The sequence below is a fragment of the Quercus lobata genome, chromosome 5 (genome assembly GCF_001633185.2).
Source record: "Quercus lobata isolate SW786 chromosome 5, ValleyOak3.0 Primary Assembly, whole genome shotgun sequence".
Taxonomy (NCBI): Eukaryota; Viridiplantae; Streptophyta; class Magnoliopsida; order Fagales; family Fagaceae; genus Quercus; species Quercus lobata.
This window is the reverse complement of record NC_044908.1, coordinates 30828974-30849298: the sequence shown is the minus strand read 5'-3', so window position 1 is coordinate 30849298 and position 20325 is coordinate 30828974. Positions and strand designations below refer to the sequence as shown.

Sequence of the window (20325 nt, the reverse complement as noted above, 5' to 3'; positions counted from 1 at the left end):
AAATCAAATTCACGCTTCAATGATTCAGCAAATAAGAAAAAAATCACGCTTCAATACGGTGATGGAGTTATTGTGAACTTGTTTATATAAATATATATATATATATATATATATATATATTTTCCAAATGACTAGTACGCTTAGTCAATTAATTTTGGCACAGCAAAATATTATTGAATGGAGGACCATTGGATATTGACGACCACCGACTTCATTCCAACAAAGATGTTCTGGGTGCGAGTCCGACCACCCACTGTCACAATGTGAGAAAATGAGTGTATGGTTGAAAGTGTGAAAGATTGTTGAATGATAAAAGTGGATGTGTGATCTTTGTAGACAATAGCAGAGAGTCATATTTTTTATAAAAAATATATAATCGAAATACATAAACTTATATTTCTTTTTTTTAAACCTTAGTCCCACATCGATTGTGGTGATGTGTACCGCTCTGCAGTACAAACTGCCGCATGCAGTTTTTGTACTAGTGTGTGGTGTTGAGTTCCATTTACCCCCTCCCCTCCAAGTATCAAAAAAAAAAAAAAATTTATATATATATATATATATATTTATTTATATAAACGGATAAATGAAATATCACAAAATGTTAAAACTATTTAAGGCATATCCACTTTTGGCCACCCCATCCTCTATTTTTTTTTTTTAGAAACTCCTTTGATTTAAATTTTATATATAGGCAAGACTTAAGTACAGTATTTAAGTACCGTTTTTTAGATTCCACTTTTAAGATTCTGCCATATAAATTTTTTTTCATTAGATGGAAGTATATTTTTTTTAGTTAAGTAATCACATAGCTAAATCTTAAGAAGAGAACTTAAGGATAGCACATAAGATACTGTACCTAAGTTTTGTCCTTATATATATAGTACTAGTATTATGTTTACGTGATACATGGTATATATAATCAAGAATTATATGTAAAATAATAATAAAAAATCTATTGTAAATTTTTTTTTTTTAAATATGGAATCATTTGTAAAAGGAAAAACTTATTTTAAATTTAATGTATCTTGTTTTTATCCTTAAAAAACAAATTAAAAAATCCAAAATTTTATACTGATAAGGATAATTCAATTTTTTTTTAAAAAAATAGTTAAAAACAAAAGAGTCATGTATAAAAGACTATTAATAAAAAGTTAATAGTAAAGTTATTAATTTAAGGGAAAAATTTAGTTACAGTACCTTAAGTACTATTACTTAGATTCTCCTTTTAAGATTCAGCAATGTGACTTACTAAAAAATATCCTTTATTCCCATGAGAAAAAAATTCATATGACAAAATATTAAAAGAGGAACATAAAAAACAACACTTAAGTATTGTACCTAAGTCTTGCTCTTAATTTAATATTGTCAAAAAATTTATTAAGTTAATAGGAAAAGTTGCAATACAATTGTTAATATCAAAGAGGATGGCAAGTTTACACTTGTGAGTGTGGAGTGAAAATTTCAGTGTCGATAGCATTTCTACTTCCCCTCACATGTTTGGATGTGCCGCCAAGGGTAATCCTATTACCTACACAAAAAATTTAATAATATTTTTCACACCAATAGTTTTTATTTATATTTATTTGGGCCCACCAAAAACCTTACTTTTTTATTCATTACTAACAATTTGTCACATCAGCAAGTATCAAATTATCTGTCAATATCTTTTTGTCTTTAGACTTTCTCATAAACAAATTGCATTCTTAGAGCATCTCTAGTCGATTAGGCAAATTTTTGTATTGTTTGGAGAATGAACAGTGACTTTTACCTTTTAGCTACTCATTTTTTCAAATACACTTTCTAATAGATTTTATATCTCATTCTCTATCTCATTTAAATATTATTTTTTCATTCATTATTTATTCTTTTTTTAACAACTATACATCTTCCAACATTTTTTTATTCAATATCTTATAATTATAATAGAAAAAAAATATTTGAAGAATAAACAGTAGCCCATCAGACTTGATGAGTTATTGTTCATGAGCCAAAAAAAAATCAGGATATAGAGAGTCTATTGGAGAATGAACAATAACCTATTTTGTGGGTTTGCTCTCTAAAGTAGAGAACATTTTGTGTTTAGCTCTCCTGTTGGAGATGCTCTTAGCTAGAGCATCTCCAATAGCATTGGCAAACACAAAAGTCTCTCTATTTTAGATAGTCTAACCACAAAATAATACTCCAATAGCCTCTCTAAAGTTCAAAAAGTTTTTTTTGCTAATGAACAGTCACTCTCTTGGCCTAAAGGGCTAATGTTCATTTGCAAAAGAATAAAAAGAAACAAAAAATTAATGCAACCGATTAAAATATTCAATTTTATCCTAATTGCTACAAATCGAACCACCTTTTTCTCTCTTAAACGTCTCCAAACTCAAGGAGATACAATCAAAACAAATACAAAACACAATCTTTTATATAAAACTAATCATATTGAAAAACAAAAAACAAAAACAAAACAAAAAACGCCGATTTGACCATCTAGGTGACTAGGCCACATGTCCTTGGAGGTAGGGAGGATAACGAGCAACGATGGAGCAGACGAGACAGCGTGCGTGAATGTCAATTTGAAGGCCAATTATGTGTGTATGTGTGTGTGCGCATCTCCAAACTTAAGGAGACACAATCAAAACAAAAACAAAACACAATCTTTCATATATATATATTCTATATATTTATAACCCCCCCCCCCACCCCAAAAAAAAAAACAAGAACACCAATCTGACCATTTGGGTGACTAGGCCGCATTTCCTTGGAGGTGGGGAGGATAACGAGTAGCGGTAGAGCGGATGAGGTGGCATGCGTGAATGTGTGTGTGTGTGTGTGTGTGAGAGAGAGAGAGAGAGAGAGAGACGATAGAGAGAGATGTAGACAGAGATGAGAAGAGTGGGGTATGTGTGTGGAGGATAAAAAACAAGAGGAAAAAAAGAAAAAAAAAAGATAGAGATGATTCTAGAAAGTGAAATGTATGGATGAAAAAATAAAATAAAATAAAGAGAAATATTATGTCTACAATAATTTCATAATAAATCCTAAATGATAGGTTGTTATAGGCTATTGGTGGGTAAAAGATTAATTTAAGTGGTAGATTCAAATTAGAACTAGTAATAATTTACCATTAAAATTTGTTATAAAAATGTTGTAGACATAGCACTTAAAAAAAATAGAAATAAAAAGATAAACAAAGATTTTGGGTTAAATTTCAATTTTAAAATAAATTTGATAAATTTCAATTATGTATAATTTTTAAACGACTTACACAAGACTAACGTAAAATTGATAAATTTCAAATTATAATAAAGGCCAACATAAAAACTAATGCAAGCATAAAAATTAAAATTAGATGATCTTATAACTTACTACGTACATCATTAAAAAAAAATACTATCATAAAATTTTAAAATTTTAGAGTTGGGATATTTTAAAAATATGTATATATAAAAAATAAAATAAAATATTTGGATATGCTTTTATCTGGCTCAGCAAAAGTTAAGTCTGCCCTTTGTGTCAATTTTAGTTGCCAAGGCAATACTTTATGCCTAAAAGGTTAAAAGATTGCTTGCACAACATAAGTCTGTTTTTGCAAGCTTTTGAGGCTGTGTATTTGTTAAAATAAATAATTCGATACTTACAATGGGAGATAGAAGATTAAAATTTTAGAGTTGAGAGATTTAAAAATTATGTATATATAAAAAATAAAAATAAAATAAAAAATAAAAAAATTTGGAGACGCTTTTACCTGGCTCAGCAAAAGTTAAGTCTGCCCTTTGTGTCAATTTTAGTTGCCAAGTCAATACTCTGATTTCTCAAAAAAAAAAAAAAAGTCAATACTCTGTTCCTAGAAGGTTAAAAGATTGCTTGCGCAACATAAGTCTGTTTTTGCAAGCTTTTGAGGCTGTGTATTTGTTAAAATAAATAATTTGATAGGTACAATGGGAGATAGAAGATTTGATCTTTTGATATCTTAGAAACATCTGAAAATATCTACAAATTGAGCTATAAAGCTCTTGTATTTTGTAGTTTGAACTTTAATGTTATGGATCATAATAATATTATATGTAAATATTCTCACATATTATGAGTATTGTATACATTAATGTACTTATTTATTATAATCAATAAAAGCTAATCAATAGTTTTTTTTTTTTTTTTGGTTAATTATCTTTAATAATTTAATTTGATAATTTGTGTTTTGTGACATATTATATATTTGTTATTAAAACTGCCTATCGGATGCTTGATGAAGCTAAGACCTTGTCTGAACCAAGTCAGTCAAATCAGATAGCACAGAATGGCTTTTGGAAGAAAATTTGGAATCTCAATGTTCCAAACAAAATTTAGTATTTTCTGTGGCGCGCTTGCTGTGAAGCGCTGCCTACAAAGAAAAATCTGTTTCATCGAAAAGTGACTCGCAATGCTATTTGTGAGTGCTGCATGTGATGGGGAAGTAGAAGACATAATCCATGCTCTATGGGAGTGTCAGGTTACAAAAGAGATTTGGTGCGAGGTCGAACTATGCCAAAGTAATCTCTTCAATCGTTTTACTTGCTTCAGAGATTTACTCACTGGGATTTTTCAACTCCAATAACCAAATCTAGCCGAGGATTTCGCTTATGTTGCTTGGAGTCTATGGACGAAGAGGAATGCATTACGTTTGGGGAATTGTTCCATTCCTTATTCAAAAATTTTTGCAGATACAAATGAAAGACTACAGGACTATCAAGCAGCACAGGCTATTAAACTCCCAGATGCACCGAACCTGAGCCCTTTTCCAAGATATTTCCTTCGCTGGTATAGGTGTGATCATTAGAGAGTCTACAGGAAAGGTTGTTGGTGCTCTATCGGAAAGGATCAAATTACCTCCAACAGTGGAGGATGTTGAATCTCTGGCCTGCAATAGAGTGATTGCTTTTGCGATCGAAATCGGGCTGCATCAGGCTGTGTTCGAAGGGGACTCGACGACTTTCCTAAACTACCTTCAAGCTGACTCATCTTGCCAGGCTTCTTTTGGGATTGTTATCGAGGACTCACTCTCCTTGGCTTAGCAACTTGATTTCTTTTTCTTTCTCCCATGCACGTTGAAAGGGTAATGCTGTGGCTGATAAGTTAGCCAAGTTAGCTAAGAATTTTGATGCACCACAAGTTTGGTTGGAGGATATTCCTATTGAGGTTGATCCTCTTGTATTGATTGACAGTAGTTTTGCAGTGGTTTGAATAAAATTCTTAACTGGTTTCTCAAAAAAAAAAAAAAAAAAAGATGCTCCGTATGGCCATGCTGCTAATTAATTGTCATATAATTGTGTAATTTTAACCACTGACTCTTGGTGTGATTGTTACTCCACAAGTATAAATGTTTATAAAGTGTGTGGAGAGGAGGAAGGATTGGGGTTCAAGTCTCCTGGAGAAAGCTTCATAAGTTCACACATATAAACCTAAATAAGGTTAGAGTAGAATTCTATATCATATAAAAAAAATTATAAAATTTTATGTCACATTTTTGAATATCAAGAAGTTTGTTATTTTTGGAGTTCCAGCTTATCAATAAAGTGGAGTACATGTTCATGCTTAGTTCATCTTACTGTTGAACATGTTTGACTTTATCATGAACTACTTGATTTATTTATTATTTTTTCATATATAATAAGCATTGAGACTAAAATGTTTTGTCTCTTCATTAATTGATACTAACAAAGTAGCAAGTAGAAATAAACTATAGTGAAAATTATATTATTTGACTTACTTATATAGAATGATTTTTGTTTTTGAACCTATAAATGATAGATTTTCCAAATTTGTGAGGTGTGGGAGGGTAAGGGCCAAATTCAAGTCGCCAAGCTTCACACATATTTACACTAAAATTAGATTAGAATAGAATTTCTATCTTATATCATAATATATATATCTCATGATTTATTCTTAAATAATTGATAAATCAATTTATTTATAGTTCCATATGAACCCCCCCCCCCCAAAGGTTTATATTGCCTTTAATTTACACAAAAAAAAAAAAAAAAAAAAAAAAAAAAACTAACTACATTTGAAAAGTTGAAAGAATGGACTTGAGATGGGTGTTTTCTTTTGAATTTTCCAATGAAATTCGAGTTTTTCACATTGGAACTCAAGTCTCTGATACTTGAATTCTAAATATAGCCACATAGCTAATATATTTTAATTTTAATCACATAACTAATATATTTGCAAAATTGTAGATTCTAGTTAATTTAATTAGTAAAGCCTTTGATGGTTAAATAAGAAATTTAGAATTCAATCCATATCCACATAAAAAACCAATTGATACTTTAATCTAATAATAAAAGAATTATCATCAAAAATAGATGTCATAGATTAAAACCATCTCAACAAAATATATTTGTAAAATTGGCATGGCAAAGAAACCAGAGATGGGCCTCTAAGACTCAAAAGTATCAAATCATATAAAAAATTCTTGGGCCCTACCACCTCCTGTAACCAGTAGTGTCTATCTAGTATCTTCCTCTAAGGCGGTTCCGGACCTTCCAGTCCAAAGTCTCCCAGAATTTCGGTAAAACAAGACAGCCACGTGTCGTCCAACTCTACATCATACGGGCGACGTGTCATTACCAGAAGCATCCACGTGTAATTTGAACTGACGTGGCACCCGGACGAGACAGGTAGCACCGGAGTCCCCGTGTCCCTCTTCGTATCGATCCCATATTTTTTGGTTTCTTTTGCCACTTCTTCTCATTCTTCCTAATCTTCTTCAATTACTAAAAACAGCAAATCTCTGGGGCTCTACTTGGACTTTCCTCTCTCTCTCTGTCTCTCTCTACTCTACTGGTAAGTTCAAATGGGTATATTTGTATCTTGTTTGGTTCCTTAGAAACTGTAGGAAACTGGAAAAGTGGAAAAAGAAATGAAAAAAATTTGGGCTTCTTTGCCTTTTGTTTTATTTTAGTTTTTTTGTATAACTCCTTTTAAATGAATTGAGATTGTAAAAATTCACACGTAACATAATTTCATAGATTAGTTTCTTAATTTCTTAGCAACTAACGTATGTGTCTGTGTGTGTGGGGATGCATATGTTTAGGGCAGGCATGAAGGGTTTCTATCTTTGTTGTTTTGTTGCTTTCCTGATTGGTTTAGGTATCTATAATGGGGTTGTGAATATTTAGGATGTTGTAGTTTGGAATTTGAATAGCTATAGAAATATGAATCAAATGGAAGAGAAATGGGATTTGAGATTTTTTTTTTTTTTTGGATAAATTCGGATTTGGGATATTTATGGGGCTATATTGCCTGAAATATTCTAGACCCACTTGGGTATATTTGGATTCAAATAGATATTTACTGATTTTCTCGACAAATTAGTGTTTAGCATGTGTTATAATATTAATTGAATGATTAATATTCACCATATCCTAACACATAGGGACAATTGGTAATCTATCAGTTTCAAACAAACTCGAATTGTTCATGGTCTGTCTTCATGTTATGAACATATGATTCTAGGATGTGGTTTTAGTTAGTTCTAGGTTTTTAGCCTTTAAAAAGGGAACTTCTGTCATATATTAATTGTTTGATTACTTGGTTAAGGGCTATTAATATGACTTTGACTGTCAGTGAAAATACCTACCCAGGCATGGGTAAGGTTTCATTGGCACATGCCTCGAATGGGGGTGGGATGTAATCCAAACAATTTTAAAAGAAAAGAGGGAAGCTTAGTGAAATGGTTTAGCTTTACCCCATTTGGGGTTTTCTCCAAATGTTCTGTGTTCAACAAAAAATTCATGGTGATTAAATTTGTAATTATAAGATTGAAGCCTGTTGAAAGTTGGCTTCAGAGTCTGCAATAATTGAATTGGTCTTAGGAATGTTTGTTTGATGATGGCATTAAAATCTAGACCACTATTAATTTCCACCATATGTATTTTTCCATTGGATATGGTGGTTGTAACTGTGATTATATTGTGAATTGTAATTTTGATTTCCTGTGGTGACATATATTGATTCTGACCTTAGGATTCAAATGTTGGGGTTAAGGTTCTACTGCTGACAGCTTAATAAGGATTCCAATATTATTGGTTACATGCTCCTTTAATACCCATTTCATTTCGGCAGGAACAAAAATGACAGAACAGATTGGAACAGCAAAGCCAGCAGTCTTTTTTGAGTATGAACTCTTTGAAGGAGACCCTGACCACCTCAGAACTGTCAAAGCTACACCAACTCAGACTGATCCATGGATCGATCCTTCCTCATTGAAACTTAAGCACAGGATTGGGCGGGGCCCCTTTGGTGATGTTTGGTTAGCAACGCATCATCAATTGGGTCATGATTTTGAGGAGCATCATGAAGTGGCTGTCAAAATGTTACATCCATTGAAGGAGGGCCATACTCAGAATATTTTGGATAAGTTTGAAGAGTTATTTCTTAAGTTCCGAGGACTCCAATGCGTTTGCTGGTTGCATGGTATATCAATAATTAATGGACAGGTAATTTTCTTGAGAATGAATTTAATATTTTTCAACTCTTGGAAGTTCTTTTCTATCTCTCAATAGTTCACTTTCTGCAATCGTGGCAGATCTGCATTGCAATGATACTTCATGAAGGATCAGTAGGTGACCGAATGGCTTGGCTCAAGGGCGGGAAGCTTCAATTGCAAGATGTTTTAAGGTGTTTTTTTTTTTTTTTTTGGGTTCAAAATCATTTATTTATATTCTTAAATAATGTTGTCTGCCTTAAAAATAAGGTGAGACTTAGATAAAAGTTCCTAAAAATTAGGTTTACTAGGTTTTTTTCTCATCAAGAACTAGTTCTGAGACTGGGCTTTGCATTTTAAACAGGTTTCATTTGGAAGGTGATATGTGCAAAACAATATGAGATGATGATCTAGCATATATTTAACCAAACTTTATTAGAATTTATGAATGGATTAAATCAGAAAATAATGAACTGAAGCATACAATAGATTTTGATGTTCAGATATGGACTTTGAGAATGCTGATATTTTCAGGTATGGGATCGAGTTGGCAAAAGGAATTCTGGAGTTGCATTCGATTGGGACCCTGGTGCTAAACCTTAAGCCTTCTAACTTTCTGCTTAACAAACAAGACCAATTGATTCTTGGAGATTTTGGGATCCCATATCTACTTTTTGGGATTCCATTGTCCAATTCAGATATGGCTTTAAGACTTGGAACTCCAAACTACATGGCTCCAGAACAGTGGGAACCAGAAATCAGAGGTCCTATATCCTTTGAGACAGACTCATGGGGTTTTGGATGTAGCATACTAGAAATGTTAACTGGTGTTCAGCCCTGGTTTGGGAAGTCAACTGAAGAAATATATCACTCAGTTGTGGTCAAGCAAGAAAAACCAAATATTCCAAGTGGGTTTCCTTTTGCTGTTGAGAATATTATCAATGGTTGCTTCGAATATGATTTCCGGAATCGGCCTTTAATGACAGATATCATACATGCATTTAAAAGGTATTTATTGGGTGTGTGTGTGTGTGTATACATACATACATACATACATACATACATATATATATATATATATATATATTACTGGATCCATTTCATCAAGATTGGTGCATTCCTTTTGAAATTAGCGGCTAATTTCTTTAGGTGTACTGTACGATATCCATGACTTTTTACCCACACTTCTCACTAACAGTCTAGCTAAGAGTCTTTTCACTTGAGTGTGGAGACAGATTATTTGAGAGAGACTTTTGATTAAGTATGTTATATTGGAATCACATTTAATTACAGAGTTATTTTGCAAAAGGATCCTTGTTGTAGGATTCATTTTCTTTTCCATAGAATTATTGATCTCTCACCTGCATTGTATCTGATGACAAATAAATATGTCCCCCCCATTTCGGGGTCATGAATTTTCAGAATGACTTCTGACCTCCCTCATGATACATAATATTTGTTTCATTAATAGGAAGCTAGCATTAGAATGCCAGAGCTCTATCTTTAGTCAACTTGCATCTCTTACCCTTTTTGGTTGTGTACTGACTATTTGCAACCTAATTTGCAGCTCACTGAATGCTCTTAACAGTGATGGCGAGTCTCTTGGTTTAAGAAGCAGGAAACTTACTGATAGATTAAGTGATGGTGGTTTTAGTGCATGGTATCTGTCAAAGGATCGTCTTGAAGTGGGTGACATAGTCCGTTCAAGAAAGCCATTCAATGCATGTAAATCACAAACCATGGATATTCCTAAAGGAAAGGTGGTAGGTTTGGAGGATGACAATGATAGAGAACGTTTTGTTCTGGTGAAGGTATCTGGCATGCACAACCCTCTAAGAGTACAGGTTTCAACAATTGAGAGGGTGACATCTGGCTTGGCAATAGGGGATTGGGTGCGTTTGAAAGAGGAAAACGACAAGCACTCCTCTGTGGGAATTCTTCACTCCATACAGCGTGATGGGAGCACAGCAGTTGGATTCATAGGCCTAGAGAGTCTCTGGAGAGGTAACTCATCTGAACTTGAAAAGACTGAAGGTTATTATGTTGGGCAGTTTGTGCGGCTGAAGGCAAATGTGTTAAGTCCCCGGTTTGAGTGGCCTCGTAAGAATGGAGATGCTTGGGCTACTGGGAAGATCTCACAAGTCCTTCCAAATGGCTGTCTTGTTGCAAGTTTCCCTGGGAGGTTGGTGTTTGGAGAAGAATCTAATATCTTCTTGGCAGACCCAACTGAAGTGGAAAAAGTTTCGTTTGATACTTGTCCAGGGGTGGTGCAGAAGTATCAGCATGTTGAGGATTTTCATTGGGCTGTGAGGCCACTTGCAATAGCATTTAGTTTATTTACAGCGATGAAGCTTGGCTTATTTGTTGGACAAAACATAGGTGCAAGGCTGAAGAAATGTCCAAGAAATTTGAAGCGGCGTGATGGTAATAGTCAGGATGGCCAGACTGGTGGAAATGCTGGTTGGCTTCCACCACCAGTTGCAAATATTCTCTTTAAAGAAGGTGTTCCCACTACTGCTGCTCGGTAATTTGTTATGGATGTCTGCAAGCAGAGAAGTGAACAAAATGAAATGCTTTTAGAGTGATGGGTTCAGTGCACGAACTGGGACTACATCTTCTTAATTTAGTGCTGCCAGTGAAGTAAAAATAGTCTGTTTATAGTTAGAAGAAGATTGCTTTATGTATGTATATGCAGGAAAAGATATTTATTTGTCATTGTATGCCTTTTCTGTAGATAATCTATTCAATGATGATAAGAAATGCCTTGCTTCACACTGTTGTAGAAATGTATAGATTCATTAAATTTGGCAGGCTCTTCTTTTAAGTTCTTATAGAGACAAGATTATTAGTGGTGGCTCTAAGAATTTTTTTTTAAAGAAACTTAAATTATAAAAAATCTAATGAAAAGAGGAGTTGAATATATCGACGTCAAAGGAAAAAAAATACAAAATTACATAAAGTTTTACTATTTTCTTTTACTAGCAAAATGAAAAAACAAATGAAAAAAATAAATAAAAAAGCCCGATGAGAGATAAAATGAGAATTGGGATTGCTGATATAAGAATAATAAAGTGTGAGAGAGTGAAATGATTTGATTTGGAACTCGAACCATATTATAGTTTCTGAATGTGTTGTATTTAGCATTCATGCAAACTTGATGCATTGGTTCAGCTTGTACACGAAAGCACCTCAACGTCAGATTTGGAATATCAAAGTAACCATTTTACTTTCGGTGTTACTTGAAGTCTGCTAATCAGATGACAATATAATCATATGGAAAGGAAACAAGAATTCAAACTCAAATTTCTGGTGCTTTACATTGCAAAAATGAAACAGTATGTTGAATTGAATTCTGTGCAGTTAAAAAGATTGTTTGCGTGGGGAAGTACAGAGGCATATGACAATGAAAATTTTTGGCTTCTATTATAAAACTTCAAATTCTATTATATGAATGTTGCAATCAGATCGAGTGTCATTCAATTGGGTCTGGGGCATTGAGTGGTATTCAGTTTTCTCAATTATTGATAAACTCGGCCTCTACAATCCGGATAAGATTCATTATAAGTAAGGTATACACAAAACATCTGACAACATTTTTCACGTTTAAGCTTTTACTAATTTTCATCTGATCTTCTCACTAACTTTTTTTTACTTTCCTCTAACGGTCTGCCACAATAGAAAATGTCAAATTTTTTATCTCTAGACTTTCTCGTTCATTATAGTCTAAATTCATTAAATCAAACAACTTATTTTAATTGGATTATTTAGTTTAAAAAATAAATCGGACATCTCTCAAATTAAATATATATACACACACTGAAGTTTTTAAAAATTGTAAACAATTAACTGAAATAAGTTTTTTTTTTTAATAATAAAAAAAGAAAAAACATATACCCGACTCTCGTCAAGAGTATAATAATAATAATGAACCGTAAATACCTCGCTCTTTGAGAAATTTTTTCTTCATTTCTTGTTTTCATGGTTCACTTTCCCAGACGAGAAGAACAGAGAGAAACTTTAAGAAAAACAGCCAGAGTTGAGAGAAAAGAAAGAAAACAATGAAAAGAGCGCCATCTCAACCCCTCTTGTAAGCTCCAACTCCTTCAAAGACTGCAACTTTTGTTTGTTCTTTTTTGTTGTGTTTCTTTTGCTATTGTGTCTTCGTCATTCCTTTTGCTAGAATGAACTTTCAATGCATGCAATAAACTTTTCCTGCATGGTTCTCGAGAAAGAACAGAAAAGGAAATATGGGATATGCAAATTGTCTTTTCTTTTCTTGTAGGAAGACTAAATTATGCAAGTTCTTAGCTTTACTCTGGTTGGTTTCTGAGAAAGTTGTTAGTGTAAACCAAAGAAAATGTGGGATTTTTATATCAAAATTTCAACCATTCCAATTGATTTTTAAGTCCCATGCTTTCTTTATCCTTTTCTTGATGAGAAGTAGATAAATGGGCTTTGACTCTAATAAACTTTGGTCCTTAGTTTTCCAAGAAAACTAAAGGAGAAAAACGAACCCTTTGATTTTTGAATCACATATTTCATTTATGTTCCTAATCAAAGGGAAATATTTTCCAGTGATATTGGTGATGAGAGTGGATATGAAGTGTTAGAATTACCTGAAGAAAGAGAAGAAGAGGAAGGAATGGCAAGGAAATTCGTTATAGAAGAATGTGGTGATGAAATTGATGGTATATCAGAGAAATTCCAGTGCTTAGCCCTCCATAAGAATCAAACAGCCAAACGAGGTAAGTCCCAAATTTGTCATTCTCTAGTTTGAATATTTGAAGATTACTCTTTGGAGGTAAAAGTCCCATATGCTTTTCTATAATTTCAGTATGAGAAAATTAGTAAGATTCATTCTTTTGCTGGATAATATAGACCAGTATAATTTCTTGGCCATATATGGTAATTTTTCTAGACAGCCCAGAAAGCTGTTCAGAGCTTTGTGGATCTCTACAAGCCATGTAGTGGTAACTTGTTCATTTTAGTTAAGCTATTTGGTATTTGGAACTTTTTGACTTGGGAATTTGACTAAGCTTATCTGGGTCTTGGAAAAGATGAAGGAAACCTAAGAGATAAATGGTGAAAACGATATGTAAGGAAGCCCTTTTTTTTTTTTAATAGAACCAGTAAGTTCAGGTCTAAAGGATTTCATGAAATGAGTATTATACCCAATGCAAACAGATCATTTATTCTTATACTTGCTTCAAGCATGTATCTAGTAAGACAAACTGTGGTCTGAGATTTCTTTCATTAGGTTTAATTGCAAATTTAGTTGGACAGGATAGACATATGTCAATTTGTTCAGTTGTGTCTAGTTGCTGTGCAGCAGCATCTCTTGTCTGATAATACAAAAGGGGTCAGACTAACGCTATTGAAGCCTTGAATAAATGTGTTTTACCTTGTGAAATAGCATGCACTTTTAGAATTGTGATCAGAAATGGTGCTCAGAGTACAATCAAAATACTGTGGAACATCAGGTTAAATCAATATTTGGGTACCTTAGTTTCAAAGATTGAGACTAATCATGCCTTTGAGCCCCAATGCTTTTAAATTATTTATGAAATGTGATTGATTTCTTAATATTAATTGAGAGAGTTTCTCTTTGAAGGATCAAACTGGGTCCTTCAGGCCTATCAGTAAGGATCCTTTAGATTTAAGGTCCCAGGCCTATCATCAATGAAAAGTTGAATGTCCTTAAAGTAATTTAGTAACTTAGATGGTTAAAATTACCTTCTCTTGTATGGAACGGGATTCTTTTATGTTAGGCTGGGCCCAACCAATTTCCTTTGATGCTGACCATTAATGAGATTATCAGGTGAGGAGTTACTCTTGGAGAACCAAAGTCTGTGGAGGCAAGAGCAAAAGAACAGAGCAGCAAAGCTAGAGAAGCAGCTCAAGGTGAGGTGGGAACTTGAGGAGCTAATTGAAGAACAACTTAATAGGTTCCATGCCCATTACTGCCGAGCCATGGTACCTACCCAGCTTAAAGATGTTGCTCGACTCCTCATGCCGAAATGGCCACCCCAGGAGTTGGCCTCCCTAACTTGGCTTGGCGATTGGCGGCCCTCAGCCATGCTTAACCTTGTCCGTGGCCTGGCCTGTTCATCATTATCATTGACCTCCTACTTATCAGAATCAGACTCAATGGGAAATAAACAACTCCTATCCCAGCTTATACATGAGATGCACATTGAGGAGGCAATACTTGATGAGGAAATGGCTGAGATTCAAGCTACATGTATCCTACACATTCCCTTCAACCCAATTAACAACTCATCAAGTGGTTCTGCCTTGGGATGTATTCACTCTGAGTTCAAGAAGATCGAACATGTCATCACTAAGGCCCAAAACCTCAGGTCCATGTCCCCAACCCTTTGCTAATGTATATATTAGTATTACTGATAATGTAGCTATAACAACTACTTGATATGTGCAAGTAATGTCACTAAAGTATCTGGTCAAGTAAAATGTATGTGAAAGACACCATTTTACATCTCTGCTATATTAGGCTTATTTCTTTGTTTTTCTGTTGTTTTTCACATTTTGTATCCGCTTATGGTTCATTTATACGACTACCTTAAATGTCGCAGTATCTTGACAGTTTAATATGTATATTACATGATAGGTTCAAGGCACTTGAGTTGGTAGTGAAGAAGGTGTTGAGCCAAACTGAAGCAGCAGAGTTCCTAGTCGCATTTGAGGGAATTCAAGATGTAATTCATCAATATGCAGCCAACCAAAGGTTTCAAAAGGGTCCAGTTACTGTGTCTGCCAAGGTGTCTAAATGTACTTGAGATCAAATGAATGCTAGTAGCTCGTCCATCAATTTGCAGCCAACCAAAGGCTTAGAAAGGGTCCTCACTATGTCTGCTATGGTCTTTGGGTGTACTTGAGATCAAACAAATTCTAGTAGCTCACCTGAAGAAACATTATCTGCCGAGGAAGATAAATATATTGCATCAGTAATACAACTATAGAAAGAAGAGAAGTTGTTAAAACTAGTTGTAACCTTCTCACTCTCAGTCTATTGTTGCTGTAACGTATATTGATTTTATCTTTTTTGTTTTAGCTGTAGGGTATTTTGTTAGTGTCTTGTTTGTGGGAACTTTAAGAGAATAGAGCACTGCTCTGGGGGACAATATTGTGCCGTCCTGATATGTTAAATGAAACATATTACGTTGTTCTTTCATGAAAACTTATCTGAGTTTAGATGACTATGATGAGCCGAATTTTGGACTCTGAAATTCTTTAAACCTGAAAAGGACAAAATTTAGATCCAAGCTAGGTTGGAGCTCTCTCTTCCATCCTACTACATTGTGGTTTATAAAACTAGCAATGCATATTATTTAAACGAGTCACATAATCTATATATATATATATATATATATATATATATCTAAAAACTGAAACGTAGCATTTATTGTTATTACGCTCTAGTTGAGCCACATTAGTAGCCATGTCATTATTTTATTTTCATTAATAAAAAATTGTACTTTATTTCCATTCTTTTTCTATTAGCCTTTTAATGTTTTTTGCAATTTTCGCTTCAACTTCCATAACGCTTTTACAGTTTTCACTTCAGCTTCCATAACACCTATGACTTTCTATCTCCACTATTTTAAACTTCCCATGTAAGCTCTTTAATGCCTCAAACTCTCCATCTCCTCCTTTATTGCCTCTTACTCTTCTCATTGAATCCAACCAGTTCATAATATTCAATTGCCACTGCCCTATAAAATCAGAAAGATAAATCGAATAGAAGATATATAAACCATTAGACATCATCGATTTCTCTTAACCAGAAAGGGAATGGTTTTGGATTTAACTCCTGCAAGTATAAAGCTCCTTTCAGAACTACAAGCCTATATTCTTAAATGGGAATATCATTCTGTTCCTTCAAACAATATGGTATGTCAAGTATATTTTATATATTGCAGTGTTGTGTGTGTGTGTGCTTTTTTTTTTTTTTTTTTCTTTTTTTGTCTCTTTTACAATGAAATGTTGCCAAGAAAGTGGTTTGCTCTCTACTTCAATCTGAAGGTAATCCAAATTTGCAAATTCTATATTTCCATGTGTTTATAAAATGACTAAAAGAAGGATTAAAAAAAAAAAAAAAAACAAAGATGGCCATGTTCATGTAGGGAAAAAAAGGGAAGAATGAATATTTAAGAATACTATTATGTTAGTAAACTTCATTCATAAATGGGTGTGTTTCATTGGATTTATTGCAGCAATGGCGATAGTAAAATGAAATTTAGGCAATGATAAGAGCCCAAATTCTTCACCGATCAGTTCCAATGAAAAGAATGAAAAAAAAACTAATATTTAATAATAAAAAAAATCAAATGTTCTAGCAATTGTGGGTTTTTTTTTTTTTTTTTTTTTTTCAATTACCACCTAGATTTTTGAAGTTGATATAAAGAACAATAATTTGCATAATGAATACTTCATATTAGGATGCATCATACCAAAAAATGACAAGATATATAATATACTTATACTATAATTAATCTTCATTTTCATTACTACGTCATCTTTGCCAAAACAGAATAAACTATCTAAAAATTGTGACTCTAATAATAATAATAATAAATCAAAGTCTTCTCTAAATGAGTTTCCTGAATATAAAAGTCATCAAATGCTATAAGAATAACTCTATGTTTGCTTCTAGATAATAAAAATGTCTCATATATTCTCTATTGTTTTAATTACTTTTGTGAGGTACACAAATTTAAAAAAGAAATCATGCCACGTGTCATACCCAAGGCCAAGGAGGCCAATACAGTTTCGAGAAATCCATACACTCAGATGGTAAGGCCGGAAAAGCGGGCCATGGCCACGTCAATGGCACATTACAAGAGGGAGCCACACTATAAAGGAAGAGCTTCAGAGAAGGGGTTAGCCCAGACGTGATTGGAGGGATAGTAGTTGCCACCACATTTAATGCATCTCATCAAACACCCTTGCCGCATTTATGTGGAGAAGACCCCTGAACAGTGCTGTCTCGGTTTCTGCAAATCACAGAAGACTTGAGAGGACGTCTGATGGGACAAACACTCGAGTAGTGGCCTATATGATCAACAAATGGAGGGCCAAGATGAGAAAAAGGAGGCCATATAGTGTGAGAGATCCTCCAGGGATGAGGGGGTTCATCTGAAAAATTGGAGAAATACTGTAATACAAAGAATTGAAATTGTAATCAAGTTTAAGAAGAATATACTCCAATATTACTCTCCTCGGACTTTGCCGAGGAAGGATTTCTTCACACAAAACCTGTTTTCCTTTGTTTTATTTCAATCTTAAGCCCATTGTTGGCGTTGTCCCATTCATTGAAGCCTAGTTTTTAGTCCACTTTCTACATATTCATTATATTGGGCTCTTTGGACCTTAATCCATTTACCTTTTGGGCCTAGAATCCAAAACCCGCCCCTACAACTTTAAATGACAACAAATTAGGCTCCTCTATTTTATTAGGAAAAAAATACGTTTTAGGTTTCTATTGTTTTTTTTTAATTAATTATTATCAGCAAATCACAATAATCATTCAAATAATGATTACTCTCTCTCTCTCTCTATATATATATATACACACACACACTCACATGCACATGAACAAACCATAACAAGAGAGAAATATTCAATTGCACAAAAAATTACACTAAGGTTTCTCTTCCTTTTTATTTTTCTACTTTTTATTATTATTATTCTTAATATGTCAATTTGAATTCATTGTTTTTGTAAAAGCCATATTTACTCTACACTATATTTAATTATGAAGTTTTTAGCGTATGTCATATATATATTTGATAGCTGATTTAAATGATTTCTTCACAAAATTTTGTTTGAATAATTTGATAAATTATGTTATATATTTTTGGGCTTTTTTATTATTATTTTTTATTAATGGTAGTTTACTGATTTATGTGGTAAGAATTTTCTTTAGACGATTCATAAAATGATCCTTAACAAATTTTTATTATAAACTTTTTTCTTTCAAATAATTAAGTTTAACCACAAAATAACATTTAATAATATTCCCACGCATTGCGTGAGTCTACGACTAATTCATTTAAAAAGCCATGCAATTAAAACTAAACATCAATTATCACTTTATGTGGTTGGTTAAATGAAAATAACTCCAAACCAAGAATTAATGATCAACTTTTGCCAAGTATATGGTCCCATAATGTGGAAAGGAAAAAATAAGAGAGAGGAGTTAATGGTTCCATATTGTGAAAAAAGAAAATGGGAAGGAGTAGTTATGATGGTTTTTTAATAAAAAGGCATTATCCCCCACCTCCAAATAAAAAATATAAACCATACATGCATTACTTCTTTTTATTTAAGGGAGTAACTAATCAAATTAACAGCCCCAAAATTTAACAAAGAGCCCTGACCATCTAGGTCGAGGAAAAAATCCAACATTGAACTAACAAAGCTAAGCTACAAAAATAAAATTAGCCTAAATATTCAATGTTTAAAACTACATAGATAGATTATGGCATTTATGAAGGAAGAAGTATAGCATCTTCTTTCATCTTTCCAATGTCGGGCTCTTAATTAACACTTTCTCACAAAACAAATATCACACTAAAAGAATACTTTTACTTTTGAGTAAACCACTCTCAGCCCTTATCTTCTAAGTAAACCACTCTTAGCCTTAGAGGTTTGATACTGAAAATAGGTTTGATACTGAAAATTTACACTGCTTTTGGCTATTCACTATACACTACAACTAAACAAGGTATGTAATTATATTAGAGTAATAGACTTAATACTCTTAAAAAGAAATAAAAGAACATTGGCATTGAAAAATCCTAGGACTGAGTCAAAAATTTGAATTGGACTTTGCTGTATACAAAAAGTAAAGAGTAATCAAGCGTACCAAGTTGTCTATATCACCAGCCCACTTATCAACGATCTCACCCACTAGCCCAGCAGTCTTATGCCATAAAAAATCATATAATTCAATAATTACATGATTTTCCTCAAACTCTGCCATTTTAAAGTAGTTAAAAATTATATACAAAAAGAAAACATAAAATCAATTAAATATGTGTGTAAAGAATCAAAAGCCTTCTATTTGATATAATGAAATATAAAATTAGACTTATTTATGCACCCTGGACAGATTGCAGAAATTCAGCCCCTTTTTTTCTGGGTGGGAGCTGAAGACAAAGAGACTAACCTCATCAAATTGTTCATGTTGTCACAAGGGCAATCAAATGTGATAATATTACGTTGGCTAAGCATTTATACAACACCATGACATTTCCATCTTTGAGGATGTGCACAATTTTATTGACACAACAAATATCAGTTGGGACATGATAACCAAAATCTTCATTATGATTTTTTTCCGCTTAATAAATTAATTTCTCTGATGTTCATGTGGCCAACAATAAGAGGGGAAAAAAAAGAGCGAATATAATAAGAGCTTGTTTTGATTCTCAAATTGCATATTTGATTCCACAAATAGTTCAATATGAACTTCACCAAAATACCCACCTAAAAAGAAACTTCAACAAACTAATCTTGGTATTCAGATGACACATAGACTTACTCTCGTCAAGTAAAACCAAGCTCTCCATTGAATTAACTGTGAAACCCACCCATGTAGCATCTTCAGTTGAAAGAATGTTCAGATTTAGACCCTCAGAGTGATATGAAACCAGCCCAATGTCATTCTTGTTGAATATATTTCAACAATTTACTTTTGTGATAAAGTAAAAAGAACAACATAATCTAATTATAAGCGGAAAAAAAAAATGATGTGATGGCAAAACCAATAAATAGATACGGTATATATAAGAAAAAATCTGGCAAAATAATTAAAAACTCACAAACTAAATGTATGAAGGATG

The 20325-nt window shown here is 33.1% G+C and overlaps 2 protein-coding genes across 2 annotated transcripts; both read left to right on the top strand.

Annotated features, from left to right (window-relative positions):
- The first annotated feature begins 6638 nt into the window (after positions 1-6638).
- LOC115992416 (E3 ubiquitin-protein ligase KEG-like) lies at positions 6639-11261 on the top strand. Its single transcript, XM_031116612.1, has 5 exons — positions 6639-6816; positions 8098-8471; positions 8561-8652; positions 8993-9466; positions 10026-11261. The coding sequence occupies exons 2-5, from the start codon at positions 8106-8108 to the stop codon at positions 10984-10986; spliced, it is 1893 nt and encodes a 630-aa protein (XP_030972472.1). The 5' UTR covers positions 6639-6816; positions 8098-8105; the 3' UTR covers positions 10987-11261.
- A 1159-nt stretch (positions 11262-12420) lies between these two features.
- Positions 12421-15695, top strand: LOC115992593 (transcription factor TGA3-like). The gene is made up of 4 exons (XM_031116818.1): positions 12421-12545; positions 13034-13203; positions 14277-14817; positions 15087-15695. The coding sequence occupies exons 1-4, from the start codon at positions 12517-12519 to the stop codon at positions 15253-15255; spliced, it is 909 nt and encodes a 302-aa protein (XP_030972678.1). The 5' UTR covers positions 12421-12516; the 3' UTR covers positions 15256-15695.
- Positions 15696-20325: the final 4630 nt, after the last annotated feature.